The sequence below is a fragment of the Sciurus vulgaris genome (genome assembly GCF_902686455.1).
Source record: "Sciurus vulgaris genome assembly, chromosome: 7".
Classification (NCBI taxonomy): Eukaryota; Metazoa; Chordata; class Mammalia; order Rodentia; family Sciuridae; genus Sciurus; species Sciurus vulgaris.
Genome location: NC_136467.1, coordinates 39,680,257 through 39,705,599, shown reverse-complemented (window position 1 = coordinate 39,705,599; position 25,343 = coordinate 39,680,257). Strand labels below are relative to the sequence as shown.

The 25,343-nt window shown below is 36.5% G+C and overlaps 1 protein-coding gene across 1 annotated transcript in view; it reads left to right on the top strand.

Moving 5' to 3' along the window:
* NCOA7 (nuclear receptor coactivator 7) overlaps positions 1–25,343 on the top strand; it is a 192,450-nt gene that overhangs the window by 137,516 nt on the left and 29,591 nt on the right. The window contains 2 exon segments of the mRNA XM_079148281.1: positions 2,889–3,925; positions 4,597–4,765. Of these exon segments, the coding sequence (XP_079004407.1) occupies positions 2,889–3,925; positions 4,597–4,765 (1,206 nt within the window).

The window sequence follows — 25,343 nt, the reverse complement described above, 5'->3', positions numbered from 1 at the left end:
CTTGATAAAGTGTAGTCTGTTATTATTGGAACTCGTAGTTCATATCTGAAGTTCTGTTGATTCTTCCATGGGAATCTTGTTATCCATACGTATTGAGGTTTTCAGTATGCCATAATGCATGAGTCTTTTGTGTCAAGAATATGGAGATGAGTGGGTCAGGGCCCTAGAGGAGCCTGCATTCTACTAGTGTCACAGACCCATGGACAGAAGTAATGATTAAATGGCACTACAAACAGACGAGCATGCAGCAGTCCATGAGAAATCATGTGAGTCAATGTCCAGCTGCCTTGGAATCTTAGATGAGGAGAGGAAATCAATGAGCTGGTTTGGAGGAAGGAATGTATGTTGGACTCTTTGCAACAGAGGAAAGAGGATAAGAAATAGGTAAAAATATAGTTTAATTTGGAAGTTGATGGCCAACAAACAAGGGCATTTCTTCCCAGATGAGGGCTTCTCATAGAGTAGTACTAGTATACATCTTCAGCCTGGCTTATTAAATTCTACCTTAAAATATAAAAGGAAGGCACATTTTTAACTGAAAGATTTTTGTAGTGTGAGATTATGCTTATGATCTAGAATAGAGGGATAATGCTGTGAGTGGGGGAAGAAAGGAAAGTCAGGAATTGGCTCCTAATTTGTAAAGTTATGTCAGGGTTGTTGTATTAGTTTTCTGCCACAGATGAAGGTACCTATAAAAGCATTTAGTCTATGAACAACATTAGCACAAATGAACAAAACAGAAATATGTGCATGCAATCAAAATGAAATGAACTTTCTATTATCTTCAGAATTGTATCAATTATTTAAAAATCCAAATTGCTTAAAATGCCATTATTCCTAGAATGTAAAATGGAGTACCAATTATCTAGTGGCAACATGTAATTTTTAAGAGAATGTAAAGTCTTTCTGGCCTCACTTTCAGGTTTTGTTTATTATTTTTTGTGGGTGGGGGATGTTTTATAACTCCAGCTGCCACAGAGAATAGGAAGAGAACAACTGAAGGGATCATTGATCATCCTTAGATGCCTGGCTGAGTCTAGAAAAACATTAATTAACAATTGAGCCGTTGACACCATTGTACACTTTGCCCCAGCAGTGCTTGCAGCTGCAGTGCAGAAAAAGCAGATGGTTAAATTAGTCCCAGTAGGGGATTGGCAGTTTGGATTAGTTAGAAGAACAAACAGAGGGGGTGGACAGGGTAATTTAGGAGGCTAATCAGAGTTCAGGTGAATGTGTTTTCATGTTCCACAGGGAAGGAAGAGACAGGAAAGGGGCTCAGATGTTCATGTAAGAAAAATTTGCTTATTAGTCAAGTCTGTGAAGAGCTGAGTTTCTTTCTTGTAGGACTTCTTATAACCTTTAATATGCCCAATTAAATTTTGAGTTCCAGCATGGAGATCTGCTCTGCACTAACTTATTTGCTTCTAGAACTGAAGTATCTTTAATATCTCCTGGGATGGTGGTGTTGAGCAGAACGTTTTGGGTCACTTTCTGTAGAATAGAATCTGTCACAATCATATTTAGAATATGGCACTTACAGGTTCAATGATGCTTACTGAGTTAAAATACATAATGAATCAAGGAAACTTTTTAAGGAATTTATCACAGCTTAACAAATACAACAGGTCTTTATTTTCTATCAGAAAAAGCCTGTACATTCCATGCTGGTGATTTACAAAATAACTTTGGGGAAATAATCTTCATGTAATTTGAGACCTGCCTGGTCTGTGTTGCTTTTTTGTCATGATCCTTTATCTCAAAGCCAGAATAATAAAGTGTTACTTGAAAGTGATCTGGCCTTCTTAGAAAATGGAATTCTTTCTGAAATTGGGAATGTTATTTTGGGTTTTTATGCCTCCCTTTGAACCCAGCAGTGGCACTACTGGTCATGGTGAGTTGAGATGTGGGGTTACTCATGCTATTTTCAGTCATAATTTAAAAAGTATAAGTTTTCTGACCATTTATTTTGAACTTAGGAGAACACATTTTTTTAAAATTGTGTGTAATTCAAATCTGGGTTGTAAACATCTGTTAAGGAAATTAATAACATCAGCCAGGCATCTAATGATAATCAGATTCTAGGACTACATGTTTCAGCTGATAAATCAGTTGCACCATTGCCTTAAAGTAAAATGATATTATTATAAAAGAGATGTTTAAGAAATTTAAAGTGTTATAAATAAGGGCTTTTTGTGAGATTTGCTTTTCTGTATATTCTTAAACTATAAAATGGAGCTTCTGCCATATTCACAGTTATACTATATATTATTTTCACAGTAACAGTGAAAGTTTCTTCTTGTGTCTCCTTTGGGAGTAATAGGGTGTTTCTTTTGTTTCTTATTGGAAGCATCTGGTTATGAAACCTAAAGTCATGGTTGAAGGTCAGTCACTTAAATAAGCAGCAAGTAGAATTAAATAGGCACCTTTCAGAATTCTGAGCCTTTTAGAATGCATGTAGTTGTTTTCTATGTTATTGTATAAAAAGGATAAGTTTTGAATGTTTAAAGAATTAGGATCATTGGTACCAAAATATTTTCTCTCCTTTGTCTTTTCCATCATGAAAATCAGAAGTGTTATTATTTCATATTTTAAAATCATATGTATAACAACCTCATGTTCATATGTAACTTCCAAAACCATTCATGTGCTTCTAGCACAATATGCAAATCACATGGTTCATTCTTCTGTCATTTTCTTTAGTTGACTTACATTTCATTTTGAAATCAGTCTCTTGATTTCATTTTCTTTTTCTGAAATCATTTTAACATAGTTTAATTTATGGTATATTTGTGTTTTTATTTTTTGTTGAATTTTTTTTCCTTTCCTCCATTTTGTTTTTGGTTTTATTTTTAACATTCCATGTGCACCCACCATTTTTCCCCCAACAGTGACCTACCTCAGGATCTTTGTCCTCTGTACAGGCCTGGAGAATGGGAAGACCTGGCTTCAGAAAAGGATATCAACCCCTTCAGTAAGTTCAAGTCCATCAATAAGGAAAAAAGACAGCAAAATGGAGAAAGAACCATGACTTCAGATTTCAAATCAACAGGACCTTTGGAAAAGTCAACAGAACTCACACATACAAAGTCCTCAGGTAGCTCAGTTTCAAGAAAATCAAAGAAACTAGAACCTACTAAGGAGACATCCCTTAGTCTATCTCCCACAGTTACTAAGCTCAGCAAGGAACCTTCTGACATACACACTTCATTTGAATCTACAGCCAAAGAAAACTCCCTTTTAGGGGAAGACGATGACTTTGTTGACTTGGAAGAACTTTCTTCTCAAACTGAGAGTGGAATGGACAAAAGAGACACCTCGAAGGAATGTCTTTCAGTGGACCCAGAGAAGCGAAAGAAGGCTAAGTCACAAATAATCACTTCTGCCATGGAAATGCAGGTGCAGTCAGCCCTGAACTTTTCAAAAGTAGAGAGTGATGCTGAGCTGAAGGGAGCCCTAGATTTAGAAGCCTGTGAGAAACAAGATGTAATGCCAGAAGTGGACAAGCAGTCTGGTTCCCCAGAAAGCCAGGTAGAACATACGCTAAACATCCACGAAGATCTAGATAAAGTTAAACTCATTGAATACTACCTAAATAAGAATAAAGAAGGGTCACAGTTAACTGAAAATGTGCAGAAGAAGGAATTAAGTGGCAGCAAAAGTATTGAACCGGTGGGAATAGACATCACCCTTAGTAGTTCTCTTCCCCAGGTAGGAGACCTCTTAACTGAGGGCAATAAAGAACCAGATAAAACATGGGTAAAGGAGAGAGAGTCCCTCCCACTGAAACTAGACACTAATGCAGAAGAAAATATGGTAAAAGAGTCTTTGGAATCTACTCTGGACAATAGCTGCCAAGGTGCACAAATGGATAATAAATCTGAAATTCAGTTATGGCTCTTAAAGAGAATTCAGGTACCTATTGAAGGTGAGCTGATTTTCCTTAATGTTTTTACATTCTGTTTTTACATTACATAATGTTTTACATTTCTGTTTAGAAAGGCATGATTTGCCTTTCTAAAACTTGCCCCTGTAATAGCAAATGTGCACAATTATTTGAGAGCAGTGTTTTCTCAGTCAAGTGCTTCCTTACTATTGGCATCAATAATTAGGGGGAAAAAATCACAAAATAAGGTAAGTTTTGGAACTTGAACTATAACAGATTTCTATTTCAAAACCAGGTTGCTTTGAAACTTTGATTTGTGACTCTAAGGGAGTTTAAAATGTTTTTGAAGAGATTTCAATTCTAAATTGAATTGTATTATGGCACAATTGGATTCTGAAATCATTTATTAATACATACATTTGTGGATTGCCACAATTCCACATTATTTGCTGTTGTATTGGGTTTTGTGTATATTTCCAGTATGAAGCACCTTGTGATGTATACCAGTCTGAAATATTTAAAGTTTTTTTCTTCTGTACTTAAAGAGATCTGGAAATTTTATTTCTTCTAACATGATGTAGCCAAATGGTGTTTGTGCCATATTCTTTGACTTTCCATCTCTCAGAGGAGATTGGATGCTATTCTTTGCATGTTGAAGTTTACTATCACCAGTTTTGTCAGTATTGAGGGAGATTTTTTCATGTGTGGTCCAGATATTCTTCCTTCAAAAGAAGAAAAGAGCAAGACCCCACCCATGTTTCTGTGCATCAAAGTGGGAAAACCAATGAGAAAATCCTTTGCCACTCACACTGCCGCCATGGTCCAGCAGTATGGCAAACGAAGAAAGCAGCCAGAGTACTGGTTTGCTGTTCCTCGGGAGAGGTGAGTATGAGCGAGACCAGAAAATTTGCTAGTCAGTTAGATTCTAATTGCATTTGGCTCTTCCCTATCTTACATTTTATTCTTGAATAAGAATCTTGTCTTAAGAATTGTGACGTTTCTAGGGGGCTGTTGAATGGCTTTCTGGGTAAAGAGTGGTTTGATGTAGCTAACGTGAGGCCACCATAGGTACTGTGCACATAACTTCCCTCGCAATTGATTTTTAAATGGAGGAAGATGTAGATAGTCTCCAGTGCCAGGTGTTGGAAGTGCTCTCAGGTTGAGAACACCATGGGGCAGATCCAAACCTGTCTAAGTGCAGTAAAGAGACAGAATTTATTGTAATTTATTTAGTTTTAAAAATTTTTTAAAAATATTTTTTAGTTGTCAGTAGACCTTTATTTTATTTATTTAGGCGTGGTGCCAAGAATCAAGCTGAGTGCCTCACCCATGCCAGGCAAGTGCTTCACAACTGAGCCTCAACCTCAGCCCCTTGACATTTATTTCTAAATTGATACTCAATAATCATTTATTGTGGGAATTGTTTAAGGGGTAAAGAGTGATATTTCTATACATATATATAATATGTGATGATCAAATCAGGATAGCCAGCATATCCATCACCTCAAACACTTATCATTTCTTTGTGTTGAAGCATTCAGATTCCTCTCTTCTAACAGTGTGTCTGTTAACTCTCATCACTCTACTGTGCTTAGGAACTAGAACTTATTGCTCCAGTCTAAGTATAATTTTGTACCCATTTGCCAACCTTTCTCTATCGCCCCCACACCCTGCCCAGCCTCTCACAACCACAATTCTACTCTTTACTTCTAGAAGATCTACCTTTGGGGTTTCCACATATGTGAGAACATTTGATATTTGTCTTTCCGTGCATGACTTATCACTTAACATAATGTCCTCTAGACTCATTTACACTGCTGAAAACGACAAGACTTCATTCTCTTTATAGCTTATAATATTTCATGGTGTGTGTGTGTGTGTGTGTGTGTATCATAATTTCTTTATCATTCATTCATTGATGGGCATTTAGATTGACTCCAAATCTTGGCTGCTGTGAATAGTGCTCCAGTGACTATGGAGTGCAGAGAGATTTGTAATTTAAAATCACCAAAGATACTTTCTTGATTAGGTGACAGTCTGGGATCCCAGAGATAGTGTCCTAGAAGTTCTTCAGCATTATATCACTGAGGATATGTTTATGATTTAAAAAAAAACATTTAAAAAAATTTTAAGTGTTTTCCTTTTTTATATGTGTTAAAGTAAAAATGTCTTTACAAAGGATTTGCCATCACTTTTGACTGTGAACCCCACATATCTTTGTTTTTCCTGACTAGTCATCAGATATCCTCATCTGGGCAGATCTTTCAGCTAACACATCTGCCAAGAACAGATCACTCAGCAAGCTCCCTTAGCATGAATTCCCATAAAGCACGATTACAAGTGAAGACACACCTTCTGGATGATTATTACCCAGGATGATAATTCTTATCAGTGGAGTTGGCTTGTTTTAATAAATTATAGTTTAATGCCAAAAAAATGGGATTTTTATTAATGAATTTTCTAACAGGTTTTTTCTTAGACATAAATTCACGTTAACATGGAATTAAACATAATTTGTTTTGCATTTATGTAATATGCTCTTCTACCTGTGCCTGCAACCTCTGCAGTATCTCATTGAGCTTTTAAACTTGTAATACTAGGAAAGGGGGAGGTGTGTATGTTTGTTTTTACTTAAAACTGTTTTCACACAAACAATGTGAATTTCTGAAGCCCCCTTAAAATTAGAGTCCTAAAATTAGAATCTCAAAATTGAACAACATCTTAGAAATGTAGGCCAACTTTTGATTTAATAGGTGAGAAAAACAGCACCGAAACTTTCAGCCACATTGTGGTTTGTGGGGACTTTCGTTCTTTATCAGAAAAATCACCTATTGTATACACCGCTTTTTTTCTGGGAAAATGTATTGTTCATAGTATTAGAAATTGTTTTCAATTGTATCATCTTTAAACAGGACTGTGTGTACCAAAAACTCTTGTAGAATGATGATATCAATCCTTCACACACAATTGTTGTGCTCTTTAACCCAGAAAAATCCTAAGTACCAGAAAGTGCTTCTCTTTGACCTGTTATACAAATGGTTTTTGTGAGTTTTTTAAAGTAGGTCACTTGTTGAATTCTATTATATGGTAATTTACAGTGTCTGTGACTTATTCTTCTTTGAGTAGTGAATAGTTTTCTTTCCTGAGTTACTTATTAATTAACCCAAACTTTTCTTGAAGTCATTATGCTGCCTCCATTATGTTTGTTAATGATAATAGGCTTTTGGGTTTTTTGGTGGTATAGATTTTAGGAAATTTTGTTATAATTATTTCCTTTTGTATTTCCATGTCTGTCTGCCTTAAAGAAACCCACATTTTAGTTTAAGAGGGTACAGATGGAACAGTCCTATAGTAAATTCCCACTCACTCCTCCAAATGCACAGTAGGAAATAAGTTCGTTTTTTATTCCAGTTTCTGAAATTCTCCAGAACTTAAATCTCAACAGAAGTCCTTAAGAAGGAACTAGAAAGTGGCATGCAATATTTTTCTCAAACAGATGGTTATTTCTGGCTTCCTTTTCTACATCAAACTGAATATTCTTGCCTTTCTATTTAATGGTGGATACATCTGTTGGAGTTTTAGCAACAGAGTGTATTTCACCCTAACAATAGCTCCCTTCTGTCTTCTCACAGACCTTATAGATGTGGCAACTTGTTCTCTTGTGGCAGGTCTTCTTGGCTCATTCAGTACACCAAAGCTCCTTGTCACAGGAAAATAATATTTTGATGTTGATATAACTTAAAAAATATTTGTTTCACAATTCCTTTCTATTGTTCCTAATACTTACTTTAAAATGTTTGGTTTTGGTTTTGTTTTGTTTTTATTATTACTAAGAAATTAACACTACCAAATCTCTCCTTCCCTTACAATGTGCAGAATCAGGTACTTCTCTTGAATCAACTGCGGATGATAATGGTGTGCTTCAGATATTTATAAAATTTCCAGAATTTGACTAATATACCCGGATGATCCTGAATTTTTCTATTTTTCTCAGTGCTAATTTAACCCTGAGGGCAGTAGATAAGTCCTTCCTATTTTAATAATCTAGTTCAGGTTAAGAAGCCCTTTAACAAAATGTTCGAAATTAGAAGTGTTTCAGATTTCAGAGATGTTTTAGATTTTGGGATATTGCATAGACTTTACCAGATGAGAATACCTAATACCCAAATCTGAAATCTGAACATTTGAAATCTGAAACTTTCAAGTGCCAACATGACACTCAAAAAGCTTCAGATTTCCAATTTTTGGATTAAAGATGTTTAGCCTTTATGCTTGTATGGAATTTCTCAACCTCGATGGTATTGATATTTTTGGCTGCATAATTCTTAGTTGTTGTGGTGGTAGGGGGTGGTCTGCTTACAGGATGAATAGCAACATCCGTGGCCTCTACCCACTAGTTACTGATAGCTTCCTGCAGTTGTGACAAGCAAAAGTGTCTCCAGACTTTGCCAGATGTCCTGTGGAGGACAAAATTGCTTCACACTGAGAAGCTCAGATCCAGTATTAGACCCAGGCCTAAATGCCATTCTGAAAGTGGTTGCAATCTATAAGAGCTCCATAATAATATAGGAATTTGATTTTTTTTTTACTTAAAACTTATACTTATTATAAAACTTATACTTATTATACTTGATCACACTTTTAATATTTGCTTATCTGCATATACTGTTCCCTAATATTTTCAAACACTTTTTGCAAAGAATTTTATTAAAATTTTTTGACTTCCTTATTGATGTATAGTTTTTTATCTATAAAAATGAAACATTCCTTTGGGAGCAATGGTATTATTTGCAGGCAGTAAGATCGTTGGTATTAGCAAGAATTTATTTTTAAACTTTCACTTTGTGTAAACCTTTGCTAGAAACTACCTAAGATATAAGAAGACAATATTGTCCTTTGGCCTGAAAGAGTTATGGAGTTGTGGGCTGCCCCATTATGTAATAATGGGCCCCAGAATCAGGGAGACATGAATTAGAATCCCTGGGAAGTAAATGAGATGCTTTATCTCCTCGAAACATAATTTCTTACTTTGAAAAGTTGCTCATTTTGAGTAGTAAGCAAGCAGATCATATCTGAACAAGCAGTTGTTGAGTGCATACTTCTTGACAGGTGCTGGGCTAGTTCTAGATAAGTAAGACTGAGCCTCTACCTGAGGACTTCATGAAAAGCTATTGAAAATAGTTCCTGGAGGTTCAAGATAGCAGATTAGAGGAAGGTTGCATTTCTAGTTGCTCCGTGGCTTAGGATTCAAGCAGCACCTGTACTACTTCTCAGCAAGGTAAGCGAAAGAGGGAATTCACTGAAATTCAGTATCAGACAATCAGAATCTTTTACAGACTCAGAAGTTCAGGTGCATTGAATGAAGATCAAGAAGCCAAGTCAGCAGCATAGCACCATGGGTTTACCACGAGGGGGAATGATAATGCAAACAGAGAGAAACACGACAGACAGTTTGGCACAGAAAACCTGTAAATCAGAAAAGCATCCTGAACTTAGCAGATTCAGAGACTACATGGTGAACTGTTATTTGAAAAATGCTATTTCTCCACTGGCAAACAGAGAAATGAGGCAGGAGCTGCTGCAGGAGCTCAGGAGATTGTAGCAGATATTGTCATGCTTTCTCAGAGAGTGTCTGCCCTGTGGCCTAGGGTGTACCTAGCAGAACATGAGTGAAACAGGATTAAAGCTTATACCCAGGAGAATTCAAAGCAGAAATACAGAGGGGAGTGCAACTCACTTTCCCACTGTATCTGGCAGCCCTCGGGTTGAGCTGAAGAGGGTCAGGAAACTAATAGGTGAGTGTGAGTACCATCAGGGACGAAGCCCGGGAGGTGAGACAATAATGAGAATACCATTATTGGTGGGTTAGTTCTTCTGCTCTACAAGTAGAACTCTTGGGAAGTTCCTGAGATCCAGGGTCCTAGCAGAGATTAGCATCTACCTGGGCCTGGGCATGTGCTGATTAATCTCTCTAGAGCAGACACCACCCAACAAAAGTCCCTAAGGCCTGATTCTACCTAAGCCCCAGCCACGAGAATTACCCTCATAGAGTTCTGCAGCAGCCCTATCCTGGGAGTATATCAATCTGTGTAATACGCACACACACACACACACACACACACACACACAATTGGCTTGTGGCTCGCTATGTGTGCATGTGTATATATATTTTTTTCTCTTTTTTATGATGGTTATTTTTCTTTTTTCTTTTGAAAGTTAGAGGTTTTTGTTTATTTTTAGATTTTTTGTTTGCTTATTTCTTATTTTTCTTTCTCTCTTTTCTCACTAACAGCCAAATTCTCTTGTTCTTTCTTTTTTCCTTTGTCCTTTTTTCTATTTTTTCTTCTCCTTCCTTATAGCCATCACTTGCTACATCTCTTCTGCAATCTCTCTGTTCACACTTTGAACATTCTGAACTTTCTTTTACTTTTCCATCACATTTTCTTTTCTGTTAAGGAATTGTATTTGCCCTCTTTTAGAACTGTTTGTTTATAGAACTCCTGCCCCCACCATTCATGTTGGTGTAGTTATTAGTACTGTGGATGGCATAGTTGACATCTACTGTTTAATGTCAGACCTAGTTCATGATTATTTATTGTTTTGTTCTTGGCAATTGTTCGACCTTCCCCCCAAATTCCTGTTTAGTGGTAATTAATGTCGTGGGTGTCTTAGTAGGTCCCAGGTATTTATTTTAATGCAGTAATATATAGCTTTGGTTGTTGCTGTTGTTTGTTTCTCCCTTTTCTGTGAGGTTCTGGGATTCATCAGGACATTAGAAGTTTGCTGGGTAGATACTCTTCTGCTGAACTAAACACAGCCAAAGGATGATGTACTTTGCTTTATGTACAAATTAAGCATTCTTGAATATCAGCTATGGGGCTAGGGTTGTGGCTAAGTGGTAGAGTGCTTGCCTAGCATGTGTGAGGCACTGGGTTTGATTCTCAGCACCACATATAAATGAATAAAACAAAGATCTATCAACATCTAAAAATTTTTTAAAAAAATATATCAGCTATACTTTAATACAAAGAATTGAAGAGACAAAAATCACAAACTAACAACCAGGCCCCCAATAGGAACAGCTGGGGGTGAGGGAGGACCCTCAGGCCCCACTCATGAACATGCCTTCTACGGCCAAAACAATTAACACAAAGGCAATAGATGCCATATCTTTGAGGAGTCTCAATCTAGATCACTCTAGGACACTTTGGCAAGAGAAGGCTGTGCTGTAAAAAGGTTCACACATAAGAGTGGAAGAGAAATCCATCCCAATGGATGCATAAAACCCAACACAGGGATATAATATGAAAAAACAAGGTAACGTGACACCTGCTAATGTTCATAATTTACCAGCAACTAACTCTAAAAATAATGAAGTGGATGAAATATCAGATAAAGAATTCAAAATAATGATTGTAAAAATGATCAATGAATTCTAAGAGATCACAGAGAAACAACTGAATGAATTAAGGATGTCAATACAGAAAAAGAACGAGAAATTCAAGAATTTAAAAAGAGACAAATCTTGGAAATAAAAGTCACAATAAATCAAATGGAATATTTAATTGAAAGTCTCTTTAATAGAATAGACCACGCTGAAGACAGAATCTCAGAGCTTTGAACTGCAAGACAAAGTGCTTTGCCTTTGAACATTCAGAGAGATTAAAGAAAAAAATATATAAGTAACCATGACCAGAAAACACAAGAACTCTGGAACAACATTAAGAGACAATTTTTTTTAAGAATCATTACAATTTAAGAGGATTGTAAGATACAGACTAATGGTATGGATAACCTCTTCAGGGAAGTCCTAACAGAAAATTTTCCAAACATTGAAAATGCAATGGACATCCATATATAGCAGATTTTCAGAACCTGAAATAAAAAAGATCAAAAAGGAACCTCTCCGTGGTACATTATAATTAAAATGCCTAATATGCACAACAATGATAGAATTTCAAAAGCCTCCAGACAAAATGCCAGGAAACATTTAGAAGCAAGCCCATCAGATTTACTTAAGATTTTGCAGCACAAACTTTAAAATCTAGGAGGGCTTGGAACACATCATTCCAAGACCTGAAAGAAAATAAATATCAAGATTTAATGCAATTCCTATTACAATTTCAGTGATGTTCTTCATAGAAGTAGAAAAAAGCAGTTATGAAATTCATTTAGAAAAATAAGAAGGCCAAAATAGCCAAAGCAATCCTTAGTGAGAAAAGTGATGCAGGAGGCATCACAATACCAAAACTTAAATTATATTAAAGAACTATAATAACAAAAATGGCATGATATTAGCACAAAAAGAGACATGAAGACCAGTGGAACAGAATAGAAGACAGAGAGATATCCACATTAATACAGTTATCTCATAGTAGACAAAGGCATCAAAATCATACATTGGAGAAAAGATAGCCTCTTCAACAAATAGTGCTAGGAAAACTGGAAATTCATATGTACTATGATGTATTTGAACTCCTATCTCTCACCCTGCACAAAACTAAAAGTGGATCAAGGACCTAGTCATTAGGGGCGATCCAAGATGGTGGACTAGAGGGTGACTGCATCTCCAGTCGCTCCAGAACCCAGGATTCAAGCAGGGGAGGCATTGAGAGACTCAGACTAGAATAGAGACTCGGGGTGAGTCTCCCCCACCCGGTGAAGCGCTGCCCGGGCGGCAGGCCCAGATTCGGGTTGCTTATTAGAGTAGGACAGAGCAGCTAGAGTCCTCCCCAGGCAGCCCGGTGCACTCTGGCGGTGGGCTCCTCCCACAGGACCAGATTCTCCAGCATCTCAGAGCAGGCCCCCCAGTGAGAGCCTTTCTGCACAGAACCAAGCATCAAGTCCCTCAACCAGGGCGGCGAGTTCCTGCCCGCAGGTTACTTCAGGGACCAGGACAGGGCAGCCAGGGACTCCCCCAAGCAGCCCGCAGCCCAGCCCCCTCTGGTGGGAAGAACCTTTCCAGGCTAGCTTCTCGGAGCAGACCCCCGAGTGAGAACCTTTCCACACAGAGCCAGCTCCAAATCCTGGAACCAGTAGAGGACTAGGGGCAGCTTTCCTTGGAAGCACTGCATTATCAAGTTACTCCAAGACTTCAGGCTACTGAAGGCAGGAAGGTGATATACTGGAAATCTACAGGGACAATATAAGCCAATAGAAGAATTCTGCAATATCACAAAGTCCCACTGACACCTGACCAATATGAGAAAACAGGAAGAAAATGTCCCAAACAAACCTAGATACTTTATCAATAAAACCCAATGACAGCACAGCAGAAGAAATGTCAGAAAGGGAGTTCAGAATGTACATAATTAAAACAATCAGGGAAGCAAACGAGGAGATGAAAGAGCAAATGCAGGCATTAAGTGATCGCACCAATCAACAGTTAAAGGAGCAAATACGGGAAGCAAGAGATGATTTCAATAAAGAGTTAGAGATATTGAAAAAAAAAAACAAACAGAAATCCTTGAAATGAAGGAAATAATAAACCAAGTTCAAAACTCCATAGAAAGCATAACCAATAGGATAGAACACCTGGAAGACAGAACCTCAGATATTGAAGACAAAATATTTAATCTTGAAAACAAAATTGACCAAACAGAGAAGATGGTAAGAAATCATGAACAGAATCTACAAGAATTATGGGATATCATGAAAAGGCCAAATTTAAGAATTATTGGGATTGAGGAAGGCTTACAGAAACAAACCAAAGGAATGAACAATCTATTCAATGAAATAATATCAGAAAATTTCCCAAATCAGAAGAATGAAATGGAAAACCAAGTACAAGAGGCTTATAGGATTCCCAATATACAAAATTACAACAGACCCACACCAAGGCACATTATTATGAAAATACCTAACATACAAAATAAAGACAGAATTTTAAAGGCCACGAGATAAAAGAATCAAATTACATTCAGGGGAAACCAATGAGAATATCAGCAGATTTTTCCATCCAGACCCTAAAAGCTAGAAGGGCCTGGAAGAACATTTACCAAGCCCTGAAAGAAAATGGATGCCAACCAAGAATCTTATACACAGCAAAACTTACTTTCAGATTTGATGATGAAATAAGATCCTTCCATGATAAACAAAAGCTAAAGGAATTTACAAAAAGAAAGCCAGCATTGCAGAACATTCTCAGCAAAATATTCCATGAGGAAGAGATGAAAAACAACGATGCACATCAGCAACGGGAGGAACTAGCCTAAAGAATAGCCAAATAAAGGGGAAACCAAATCATGTCAAAAAACAAAAATGAGTCAAATGACTGGGAATACAAATCATATCACAATAATAACCCTGAATGTTAATGGCCTGAACTCATCAATCAAACACATAGACTGGCAGATTGAATTAAAAAGAAAAAATCCAACAATTTGCTGCCTGCAAGAGACTCATCTCATAGAAAGAGATACCCATAGACTAAAGGTGAAAGGATGGGAAAAAAACATACCATGTACACGGACACAGCAAAAAAGCTGGAGTATCCATCCTCATTTCAGATAATGTGGACTTCAAGCCAAAACTAGTCAGAAGGGATAAAGAAGGATATTACATACTGCTTAAGGGAAGCATAAATCAGCAAGACATACCAATCATAAACATTTATGCCCCGAACATTGGCTCATCCATGTACGTCAAACAAATGCTTCTCAATTCCAGAAATCAAATAGACCACAACATAATAATACTAGGCGATTTTAACACACCTCTCTCACCACTGGATAGATCGTCCAAACAAAAATTGAATAAAGAAACCATAGATCTCAATAACACAATCAACAATTTAGACTTAACCGACTTATATAGAATATACCATCCAACAAAGAATGAATACACTTTCTTCTCAGCAGCACATGGATCCTTCTCTAAAATAGACCATGTCTTATGCCACAAAGCTACTGTTAGCAAATACAAGAAGATAGAGATACTACCTTGTACTCTATCAGATCATAATGGATTGAAATTAGAAATAAATGACAGAATAAAAAACAGAAACTTCTCCAACACCTGGAAAATAAATAATACGCTATTATATAATGACTGGACAACAGAAGACATCAGGAGGGAAATAAAAAAATTCTTAGAAGTAAACGAGAACAAAGACACATCATATCAAAATCTGTGGGACACAATGAAAGCAGTACTTAGAGGAAGATTTATTTCATGGGGTACATTCAACAAAAGAAGTAGAAATCAACAAATAAACGACTTAACACTACAGCTCAAAGCCCTAGAAAAAGAAGAGCAGACCAACACCAAAAGTAGTAGAAGACAGGAAATAGTTAAAATCAGAGCTGAAATCAATGAAATTGAAACAAAAGAAACAATTGGAAAAATTAACAAAATAAATAGTTGGTTCTTTGAAAAAATAAACAAAATTGATAAACCCTTAGCCACACTAACAAAGAGAAAGAGGGAGAAAACTCAAATTACTAAAATTCGGAATGAACAAGGAAATATCACAACAGACACGAGTGAAATACAAAACATAATTAGAAGCTATTTTGAAAATCTATACTCCAACAAAACAGAAAACCTCGAAGACATCAACAAGTTTCTAGAGACATATGAGTTACCTAAACTGAATGAGGAGGACATACACAACTTAAATAAATCAGTTTTAAACAATGAAATAGAAGAGGTCATCAAAAGCCTACCAACAAAGAAAAGTCCAGGACCAGATGGGTTCTCAGCCGAGTTCTACAAAACCTTTAAAGAAGAGCTCATTCCAATACTTCTCAAAGTATTCCATAAAATAGAAGAGGAGGCAACCCTCCCAAACTCATTCTATGAAGCCAATATCACCCTGATACCTAAACCAGACAGAGACACATCGAGGAAAGAAAATTTCAGACCAATATCCTTAATGAACATCGATGTAAAAATTCTCAACAAAATTTTAGCAAATTGCATACAAAAATATATTAAAAAGATAGTGCACCATGATCAAGTGGGTTTTATCCCAGGGATGCAAGGTTGGTTCAACATCCGAAAATCAATAAATGTCATTCACCATATCAACAGACTAAAAGTTAAGAATCACATGATTATTTCAATAGATGCACAAAAAGCATTCAATAAAATACAGCATCCCTTCATGCTCAAAACACTAGAAAAAATTGGGGTAGTGGGATCATTCCTTAACATTGTAAAGGCCATCTATGCTAAGCCCATGGCCAATATCATTCTAAATGGTGAAAAACTGAAAGCATTCCCCCTAAAAACTGGAACAAGGCAGGGATGCCCTCTTTCACCACTTCTATTCAATATTGTTCTTGAGACTCTAGCCAGAGCAATTAGACAAACCAAAGAAATTAAAGGGATACGAATTGGAAAAGAGGAACTCAAACTATCCCTGTTCGCTGATGACATGATTATATATTTAGAGGAACCTGGAAATTCCACTAGAAAACTCTTAGAACTCATAAGTGAATTCAGTAAGTAGCAGGTTACAAGATCAATGCTCATAAATCCAATGCATTTTTATACATAAGTGATGAATCTTCAGAAAGAGAAATTAGGAAAATTACCCCATTCACAAAAGCATCAAAAAAAAAAAAATACTTGGGAATCAATCTCACAAAAGAGGTGAAAGACCTCTACAATGAGAACTACAGTACACTAAAGAAAGAAATTAAAGAAACCCTTAGAAGATGGAAAGATCTCCCATGTTCTCGAATAGGAAGAATTAATATTGTCAAAATGGCCATACTACCTAAAGTGCTATACAGATTCAATGCAAATCCAATTATAATCCCAAGGACGTACCTTACAGAAATAGAGCAAGCAATTATGAAATTCATCTGGAAGAATAAGAAACCCAGAATAGCTAAAGCAATCCTTAGCAGGAAGAGTGAAACAGGGTGTATCGCAATACCAGATCTTCAACTCTACTACAAAGCAGTAGTAACAAAAACAGCATGGTATTGGTACCAAAATAGAAAGGTAGATCAATGGTACAGAATAGAGGACATGGACACAAACCCAAATAAATACAATTTTCTCATACTAGACAAAGGGGCCAAAAATATGCAATGGAGAAAAGATAGCCTCTTCAACAAATGGTGCTGGGAGAATTGGAAATCCATATACAGCAGAATGAAACTAAACCCATATATCTCACCATGCACGAAACTAAACTCAAAATGGATTAAGGACCTCGGAATCAGACCAGAGACCCTGCAAATTATAGAAGAAAAAGTAGGTTCAGATCTTCAACATGTCGGCTTAGGTCCAGACTTCCTCAACAGGACTCCCATAGCACAAGAAATAAAAGCAAGAATCAATAACTGGGATAGATTCAAACTAAAAAGCTTCCTCTCAGCAAAGGAATCTATCAGCAATGTGAAGAAAGAGCCTACAGAGTGGGAAAAAATCTTTGCCAATCATACTTCAGATAGAGCACTAATCTCCAGAATCTATAAAGGACTCAAAAAACTCTACACTAAGAAGGCAAATAATCCAGTTGACAAATGGGCTAAGGAAATGAATAGACACTTCACAGAAGAAGATCTACAAGCAATCAACAATCATATGGAAAAGTGTTCAACATCTCTAGTAATAAGAGAAATGCAAATCAAAACCACCCTAAGATTCCATCTCACACCAATTAGAATGGCGATTATCGAGAATACAAGCAAGAACAGGTGTTGGCAAGGGATGTGGGGAAAAAGGTACACTCATACATTGCTGGTGGGGTTGCAAATTAGTGCAGCCACTCTGGAAAGTATTGTGGAGATTCCTTAGAAAACTTGGAATGGAACCACCATTTGACCCAGCTATCCCACTCCTTGGCCTATACCCAAAGGACTTAAAATCAGCATACTACAGAGATACAGCCACATCAATGTTCATAGCTGCTCAATTCACCATAGCCAGATTGTGGAACCAACCTAGATGTCCTTCAATTGATGAATGGATAAAGAAACTGTGGCATATATATACAATGGAATATTACTCCGCCATAAAGAATGATGAAATTATGGCATTTGCAGGCAAATGGATGAAATTGGAGAATATCATGCTAAGTGAGATAAGCCAATCTCAAAAAACCAAAGGTCGAATAATATCGCTAATAAGTGGATGAGGACACATAATGGGGGAAGGGAGGGGTTAGTGTTAGGGTTAGAGTTAGGGTTAGGGAGGGCGCAAGAATGGAGGAAGGTAGGACTGTATAGAGGGAAAAGAGGGGTGGGTGGGGTGGGGGAGGGGAAAAATAACAATGAATCAAACAACATTACCCTATGTAAATTTATGATTACACAAATGGTATCCCTTTACGCCATCTACAAACAGAGAAACAACATGTATCCCATTTGTTTACAATTAAAAAAAAACGGCATGGTATTGTTATCAAAATAGACAGGTAGATCAATGGTACAGAATAGAGGACACGGACACAAACCCAAATAAATACAATTTTCTCATATTAGACAAAGGTTCCAAAAATATGCAATGGAGAAAAGATAGCCTCTTCAACAAATGGTACTGGGAAAACTGGAAATCCATATGCAACAGAATGAAACTAAATCCCTATCTCTCACCCTGCACAAAACTCAACTCAAAATGGATCAAGGACCTCGGAATCAGATCAGAGACCCTGCATCTTATAGAAGAAAAAGTAGGTCCAAATCTTCAACTTGTTGGCTTAGGATCAGACTTCCTTAACAGGACTCCCATAGCACAAGAAATAAAAGCTAAAATCAACCACTGGGATAGATTCAAATTAAAAAGCTTTCTCTCAGCAAAGAAAACTATTAGTAATGTGAAGAGAGAGCCTACAGAGTATTAGAATATCTTTGCCACTCATACTTCACATAGAGCGCTAATTTCCAGAATCTATAAAGAACTCAAAAAACTCTACACCAAGAATACAAATAATCCAATCAACAAATGGGCTAAGGAAATGAACAGACACTTCACAGAAGAAGATGTACAAGTAATCAACAGATATATGAAAAAATGTTCAACATCTCTAGTAATAAGAGAAATGCAAATCAAAACCACCCTAAGATTCCATCTCACCCCAATTAGAATGGCGATTATCAAGAACACGAGCAACAATAGGTGTTGGTGAGGATGTGGGGAAAAAGGTACACTCATACATTGCTGGTGGGGCTGCAAATTAGTGCAGCCACTCTGGAAAGCAATCTGGAAAGATTCCTCAGAAAGCTTGGAATGGAACCACCATTTGACCCAGCTATCCCACTCCTTGGCCTATACCCAAAGGACTTAAAATCAGCATACTACAGAGATACAGCCACATCAATGTTCATAGCTGCTCAATTCACTATAGCCTGATTGTGGAACCAACCTAGATGCCCTTCAGTTGATGAATGGACAAAGAAACTGTGGCATATATATACAATGGAATATTACTCCGCCATGAAGAATGATAAAATTATGGCATTTGCAGGCAAATGGATGAAATTGGAGAATATCATGCTAAGTGAATTAAGCCAATCTCAAAAAACTAAAGGACGAATGATCTCGCTGATAAGCGAATGAGGACATATAAGCGGGGGTAGGAGGGGTTAGCATTAGAGTTAGGGTTAGGTTTAGGGTTAGGGATAAGGAGGCTGGTAAGAATGGAGGAAGGAAAGACTGTATAGAGGGAAAAGAGGGGTGGGAGGGGTGGGGGGAAGGGAAAAAATAACAGAATGAATCAAACAACATTGCCCTATGTAAATTTATGAATTTTAATTAAAATTTTTTAAAAAAGGACCTAGTCATTAGACCACAGACCTTGAGCTTACTAGAAGAAAAGGTAGGCCCAATTCTTCACCATGTCAGCTCAGGACCTGACTTCCTTTATAAGACTCCAAAAGTGCAAGAAAGTAAAACCAAGAACCAATAAACAGGATGGTTTTAAACTAAAAAGCTTCTTCACAGTAAAGGAAATAATCAAGAACCTGAAGAGAGACCCTACAGAATGCGAGAAAATCTTTACCACTTGCACTTCAGATAGAGCATTAACCTGTAGGATATACAAAGAACTCAAAAAACTTAGCCCAAAAAAAATAAAACCAATTAATAAATGGGCTAAGGATATGAACAGACCCTTCACAGAAGATGAAATTCATTCAATCAACAAATATATGAAAAAATCATTCCACATCTCTAGCAATTAGAGAATTACAAATTAAAACTACACTGAGATTTCATCTCACTCCAGTCAGAATGGCAATTGTCAAGAATACAAGTAACAATAAATCAGAAAGATACCAAACAACCTAATGATGCATCTCAAAGCCCTTAAGAAACAAGAACCAACACCAAAACCAATAGAAGCAAGGAAATCAGAGACAAATCAAATTATCACTGTTTGCACATGATACAATCCTATACTCAAAAAGATCAAAAAGCTCCACTAGAAGACTGCTAAAACTAATAAATTTACTAACATAGCAGATTATAAAATCAACATACAAAAAAATCAGTAGCTTTCCTATGATAACAATAAATCTGCTGAGAATGAAATCAGGAAAACAATACCATTCACCGTAGCCTAAAAAAAAAAAAAAAAAAAAAAAACACCTAGGAATAAATCTAGCCAAGGATGTGAAAGGCATCTACAATGAAAATTATAGAACACTGAAGAAAGAAATTGAGGAAAACACAAGATGGAAAGACCTCCCAAGCTCACAGATAGGCAGAATTAATATTATTAAAATAACCATACCACCAAAAGCATTAGGGAGATTCAGTGCAATCCCCATCAAAATACTGATGACATTCTTCACAGAACTAGAAGAAAGTAGTTCTGAAGTTCACTTGGAAGAATAAAAGTACTGGAATAGCAAACCAATTCTAAGCCAAAAAATCCATGCAGGAGACATCACAATACCTGACATCAAATTATTCTACAGAGCTATAGCAACAAAACCAATTGATTGCTGGCATAAAAACAGCATACAGACAATTGGTATAGAAGAGAAGACAAAGAGATAACCCCACACATCTATAATCATCTAAGAAGATGCCAAAAACATACATTTTAGAAAAGATGGCCTTTTTAGTAAATGGTGCTGGGAAACTGGTTAGCCATATGTTGAAGAATGAAACTAGACCCTTATCTCTCAAAATGGATCAAAGATGTGGGAATTAAACCAGAAACTATGCATGTCTTAGAAGAAAATGTGGGGTCAACACTCCAACATATAGGTGCAGGCAATGACTCTCCCCATGGGACCCCTAAAGCTCAGGAAATAATGACGAGAGTTAATAAATGGGATGACATCAAATAAAATGCTTTGACACAACAAAGGAAACAATTAGGAATGTAAAGAAAGAACCTACAGAATGGGAGAAAACCTTTGCTAGCTACTCTTCTGACAGAGGATTAATATCTAGAATATATAAAGAACTCAAGCCGGGCATGGTGGTCCATGCCTATAATCCCAGTGGCTGGGGAGACTGAGGCAGGAGCCAGCTTCAACAACTTGGTGAGGCCCTAAGCAACTTAGTGAGACCTGTCTCTAAGTAAAATATTTTTAAAAGGGCTGGGGATGTAGCTCAATGGTTAAGCACCCCTGGATTCAATCCCCAGTACCAAAAAAAAAAAAAAGCACATCTTCTTTGATGTAAATAATTTATTCAATCAAAAGAAAAACTAATTTTTAATAACTTCAGCCACATTTATTTCAGGTTTATTAATCAGCATACCAAGAAAAACTCAAAAAAACCTTTACACCAAAACAAAAACAAAATCAAAATTAAGTAATCCCAATGAATAAATGGGCAAATGAACTAAACAAACACTTCTCAAAAGAAGAAATACAAATGACCACCAAATATGTGAAAAAATGTTTAACATCATCAGCAATTAAGGAAATACAAATTAAAACTACACTGAAATTTCATTCCACACCAGTCAGAATGGCAGTCATTGAGAATAAAAACAATAATAAATGCTGGAAAGGATGTGGAGAAAAAGGAACTTTTATACTGCTGGTGGGATAATAAATTAGTGCAACCACTATAGAATTCAGTATGGAGCTTTTTCAAAAGACAAGGAATAGAACTGTGATAGGACCCAGGGAGACCACTCTTTGGCATTTATCCTAAAGAATTAAAGTCATCATACTACAGTGATACATACACACCCATGTTTATAGCAGCACAGTTCACAATAGCCAAACTATGGAACCAGCCTAGGTGTCTGTCAACAGAAAATGTATATGCACCATGGAGTTTTATTCAGCCATATTGAGAAATGATTTATGTCATTTGCAGGAAAATGGATGGAACTTGAAACCATCATGTTAAGCAAAGTAAGAAGTCATACATTCTAAGTTTTCTTTCATATGTAGAAGCTAAAGAGGAAAAAGGAAAAGAAAGGTGTATGAAATCTTATGAAAAGTGAAGGGAGATTAGTAGCATAGGGGAAAGGATCAGGGGGTGAGAAGGGGGAAAGAAAGGGGAAGTACTGGGGAATGATATTGCCCAAATTATATTTTTATATTTTGTGCATGTGCAAATATGTAACAACAGTCCCACCATATACAATTATAATTCACCAATAAAAATATGAATAATAAGAAAGTAGTTTCTAACATTTTCAGGAGACAATATGATTATATTCCTTAGGTTTGGATTCTGCTTTACATTTAAAAAATAATATGATTGTCTCCTTTTCCATTTTCTTTTTCAATACTAAGAGGTTATTTCCTTTGTAGAAAGAACAATGATTCCTGTTCAAATTAAAACTATTCCCCTTTTTTTCCCAATTATTTATGGCCTCTTAATCTCTGAAATGCTTTATAATAAATTGATTTTTTTATAAACTAGCTTTTAAAATAAGTGAGATGGAAGCAGTATTAAACACCAGGATTTAGGTAGAATTGCCAAGTGATGCATAATGTTCAATCCAAACTGAATTAGTGTGATTTGTACAATAAGTAAGCTAATAAGAGAGAAAGAGAAGGAATAGGGAGAGCCATGAGTTCTTTTTTTTCCCTACTTAATAATTGTGCTAAATGATTTCAGCAACCCTTGAATATATAGATAAGCCGAAATTAGGTGGGTGGAGAACCTATTTCACATTCAACTATTTTTCTACATAATATGTTGTGTGCATTTTATGCATCATATACTATGTCATTATGCATATTTAAACAGTGTAATTAACACCATCATTGTAATTTCTGATTGATTTAATCATGTTTTAGATGTTAGGGTTATTTGAATTTTTTGCCATTATGAACAAAGCTACAATAAACATCTTGGTAATATACTTCAGGTAATTTACCAAGTCAAAGGATGTGTTTAATGCTTTAAATGCGTGTTACACAAGAAAGTACTAGCAATTCATATGTCTACCAGCATAAAGAGTGTCCCTCTTCTCATGTGTTGAAAAACCGAAGTATTTTCCTTTATGAATATCAGTTTGGTAGATAAAAAAGGAAATACTTAGCTTTAAAATATTTTATCTTGAAGATGAAGTTGATTCAGTACTTTTTAAATAACTTTTGTTTGATATGACTTACAATGAACTGAGAGTTTTTATCTTGTGATTCCTTTAATATTAGAAAATGTACTTCACCTTGATTTATAAATTTATAATACTTTATTGATTAAAATTATTCTAAAATGCCCTTTCTCTAATTAGCATCTAATATGAACAAACCCTTGAATTTACATGACAGTTATACTGTATGCCTGGACACATATTTAATCAATTCACCATGTTCAAATTGATTGTTTTAGAAAGCATAATATTTTCTTACATAATGTCGAGCATAACTGAAATTGCTAAGCACTTTGTACCAGTTGGGATTTTTATTCTTTCAAGATAAAAATGAGTGGTGTACTCAGGAGTGCACTGGTATGTCCTTTTAAATGGTGCTGTCCGTGTTGTATGTATATATTTCAGATTTCAGGGTATGTTGTCTCTCCAGAATTCTCTGTGGTTGCCTAGCTCAGAGAATGAAATAAAACAGTCAAGGCCCTATTTTTAGGAAAAAAGTACCTTTTCTTTAGGTCAGCATTTCTCTAAAGATAGTCAAGAAAGCTTGTCCCATGGACAATGTATAGGTGTTTCTAATAAAGTATGTCCTACCGTTAGTTCTTAGCTCTCTCTAGGGTAGAGCTTTATGCTCATAATTGCTACTACTTGTGCCTCTTGTTTTAGCCATGATGGTATGCGGTACCACAGTCATTCAGTGACGCTGTCCAGCGGAGTCAATTTGGTGGGGAGACAAACGAATAGCGAGGCTCTTGAATTCGGAATGGTTTATTGTAGATCCAGGAAACCCGGAACCGGAACCTCGAACCTGGAACCTCGGCGCTCTAGGAGAGCCGGCTTATATCCCTTCCGGGAGGTGAAGGCTAGGGCTCATGCCAATTATGCGAAGATCAGGCGAGGAGTCAGCTGCCCAATTATGGTAAAGGTCAAACCGAGCAGGCACGATCAGGAGCACTCAAGAACACATGTGCATGCATTGTAGCATGGACTTAATTGAACACCGCCAATGACAAATCACCTGACTGTGCTTATGTTAATTAACCTCCCCGCGGATGTGGCCAAAACAACTTCTGGCTGGCTGCCAGGTGCCATCTTGGCGTAGTCCACATGGCATAGCCCCCAACAATTCAGTCCCTGAAGCCAGAATGGGGACATCATCCTGCTTCTTAGTCACCTCCCCACAAGGGTCAGTCACCATATCCAGCTTTTTCTATTCACTAAACATCTCTTCGATCTCTTGCTTCTATTCTGATCCTTCTGTGGACAAATGGCCATGTTTCTACTTTAAGATGTAAATTTGAATTCTTGGGTGGCATTCTTGAGTTGCCTCCCTTCCTGTCCCATCCCCACCTCACCTAAATGTGCATATTAGTTTAAATGTGTCCTCTATGAAACTTAACCTGTGTGTTTCTAGGTGCCCTTTACTGTTTTCCCACCACATACTAAATGTTATCTGTAACATTTTTCCTAGTAGACTCTAAGTTTCCTGAGGGCAAGGACCAAGTCTTTGACATTGTGTCTTAGAAACAGCATAGGGTCTAGTATGTAGTAAATATTTCTCAATGTTAGTTGGATGGATGCATGGATAAAGGGTATATAGGTTAATAGATTAAAAGTTACTAGTTATTCCTTATAATTAAAAGATACAGACTTTAATAATAATTTTGGAAATACAAAAGAAAAATTTCATCATTTGTTCCACAGAGGGAAATCCAATTCATTTTAATTTTGTAACTTTTCAGTCTTTTTTCTATGCATTGATTAATGTAATAATGCTATATAACAACACATGTACACTATTATATAAGCTGCTTTTACTTAAGAGTGTTTTTCTTTCCTATTAAATATTCTAGGTGCATGTGTTTGGTAAGCATGTATAACTTTTATGAGAAGCAAAGACCATAAAAAAGAAATTTGATTTTCCTATTAAGTTCAATTTAAAATAGGAAGGTGTCCAAGTCCTAAGAACCCCATTGCAAACTGAGC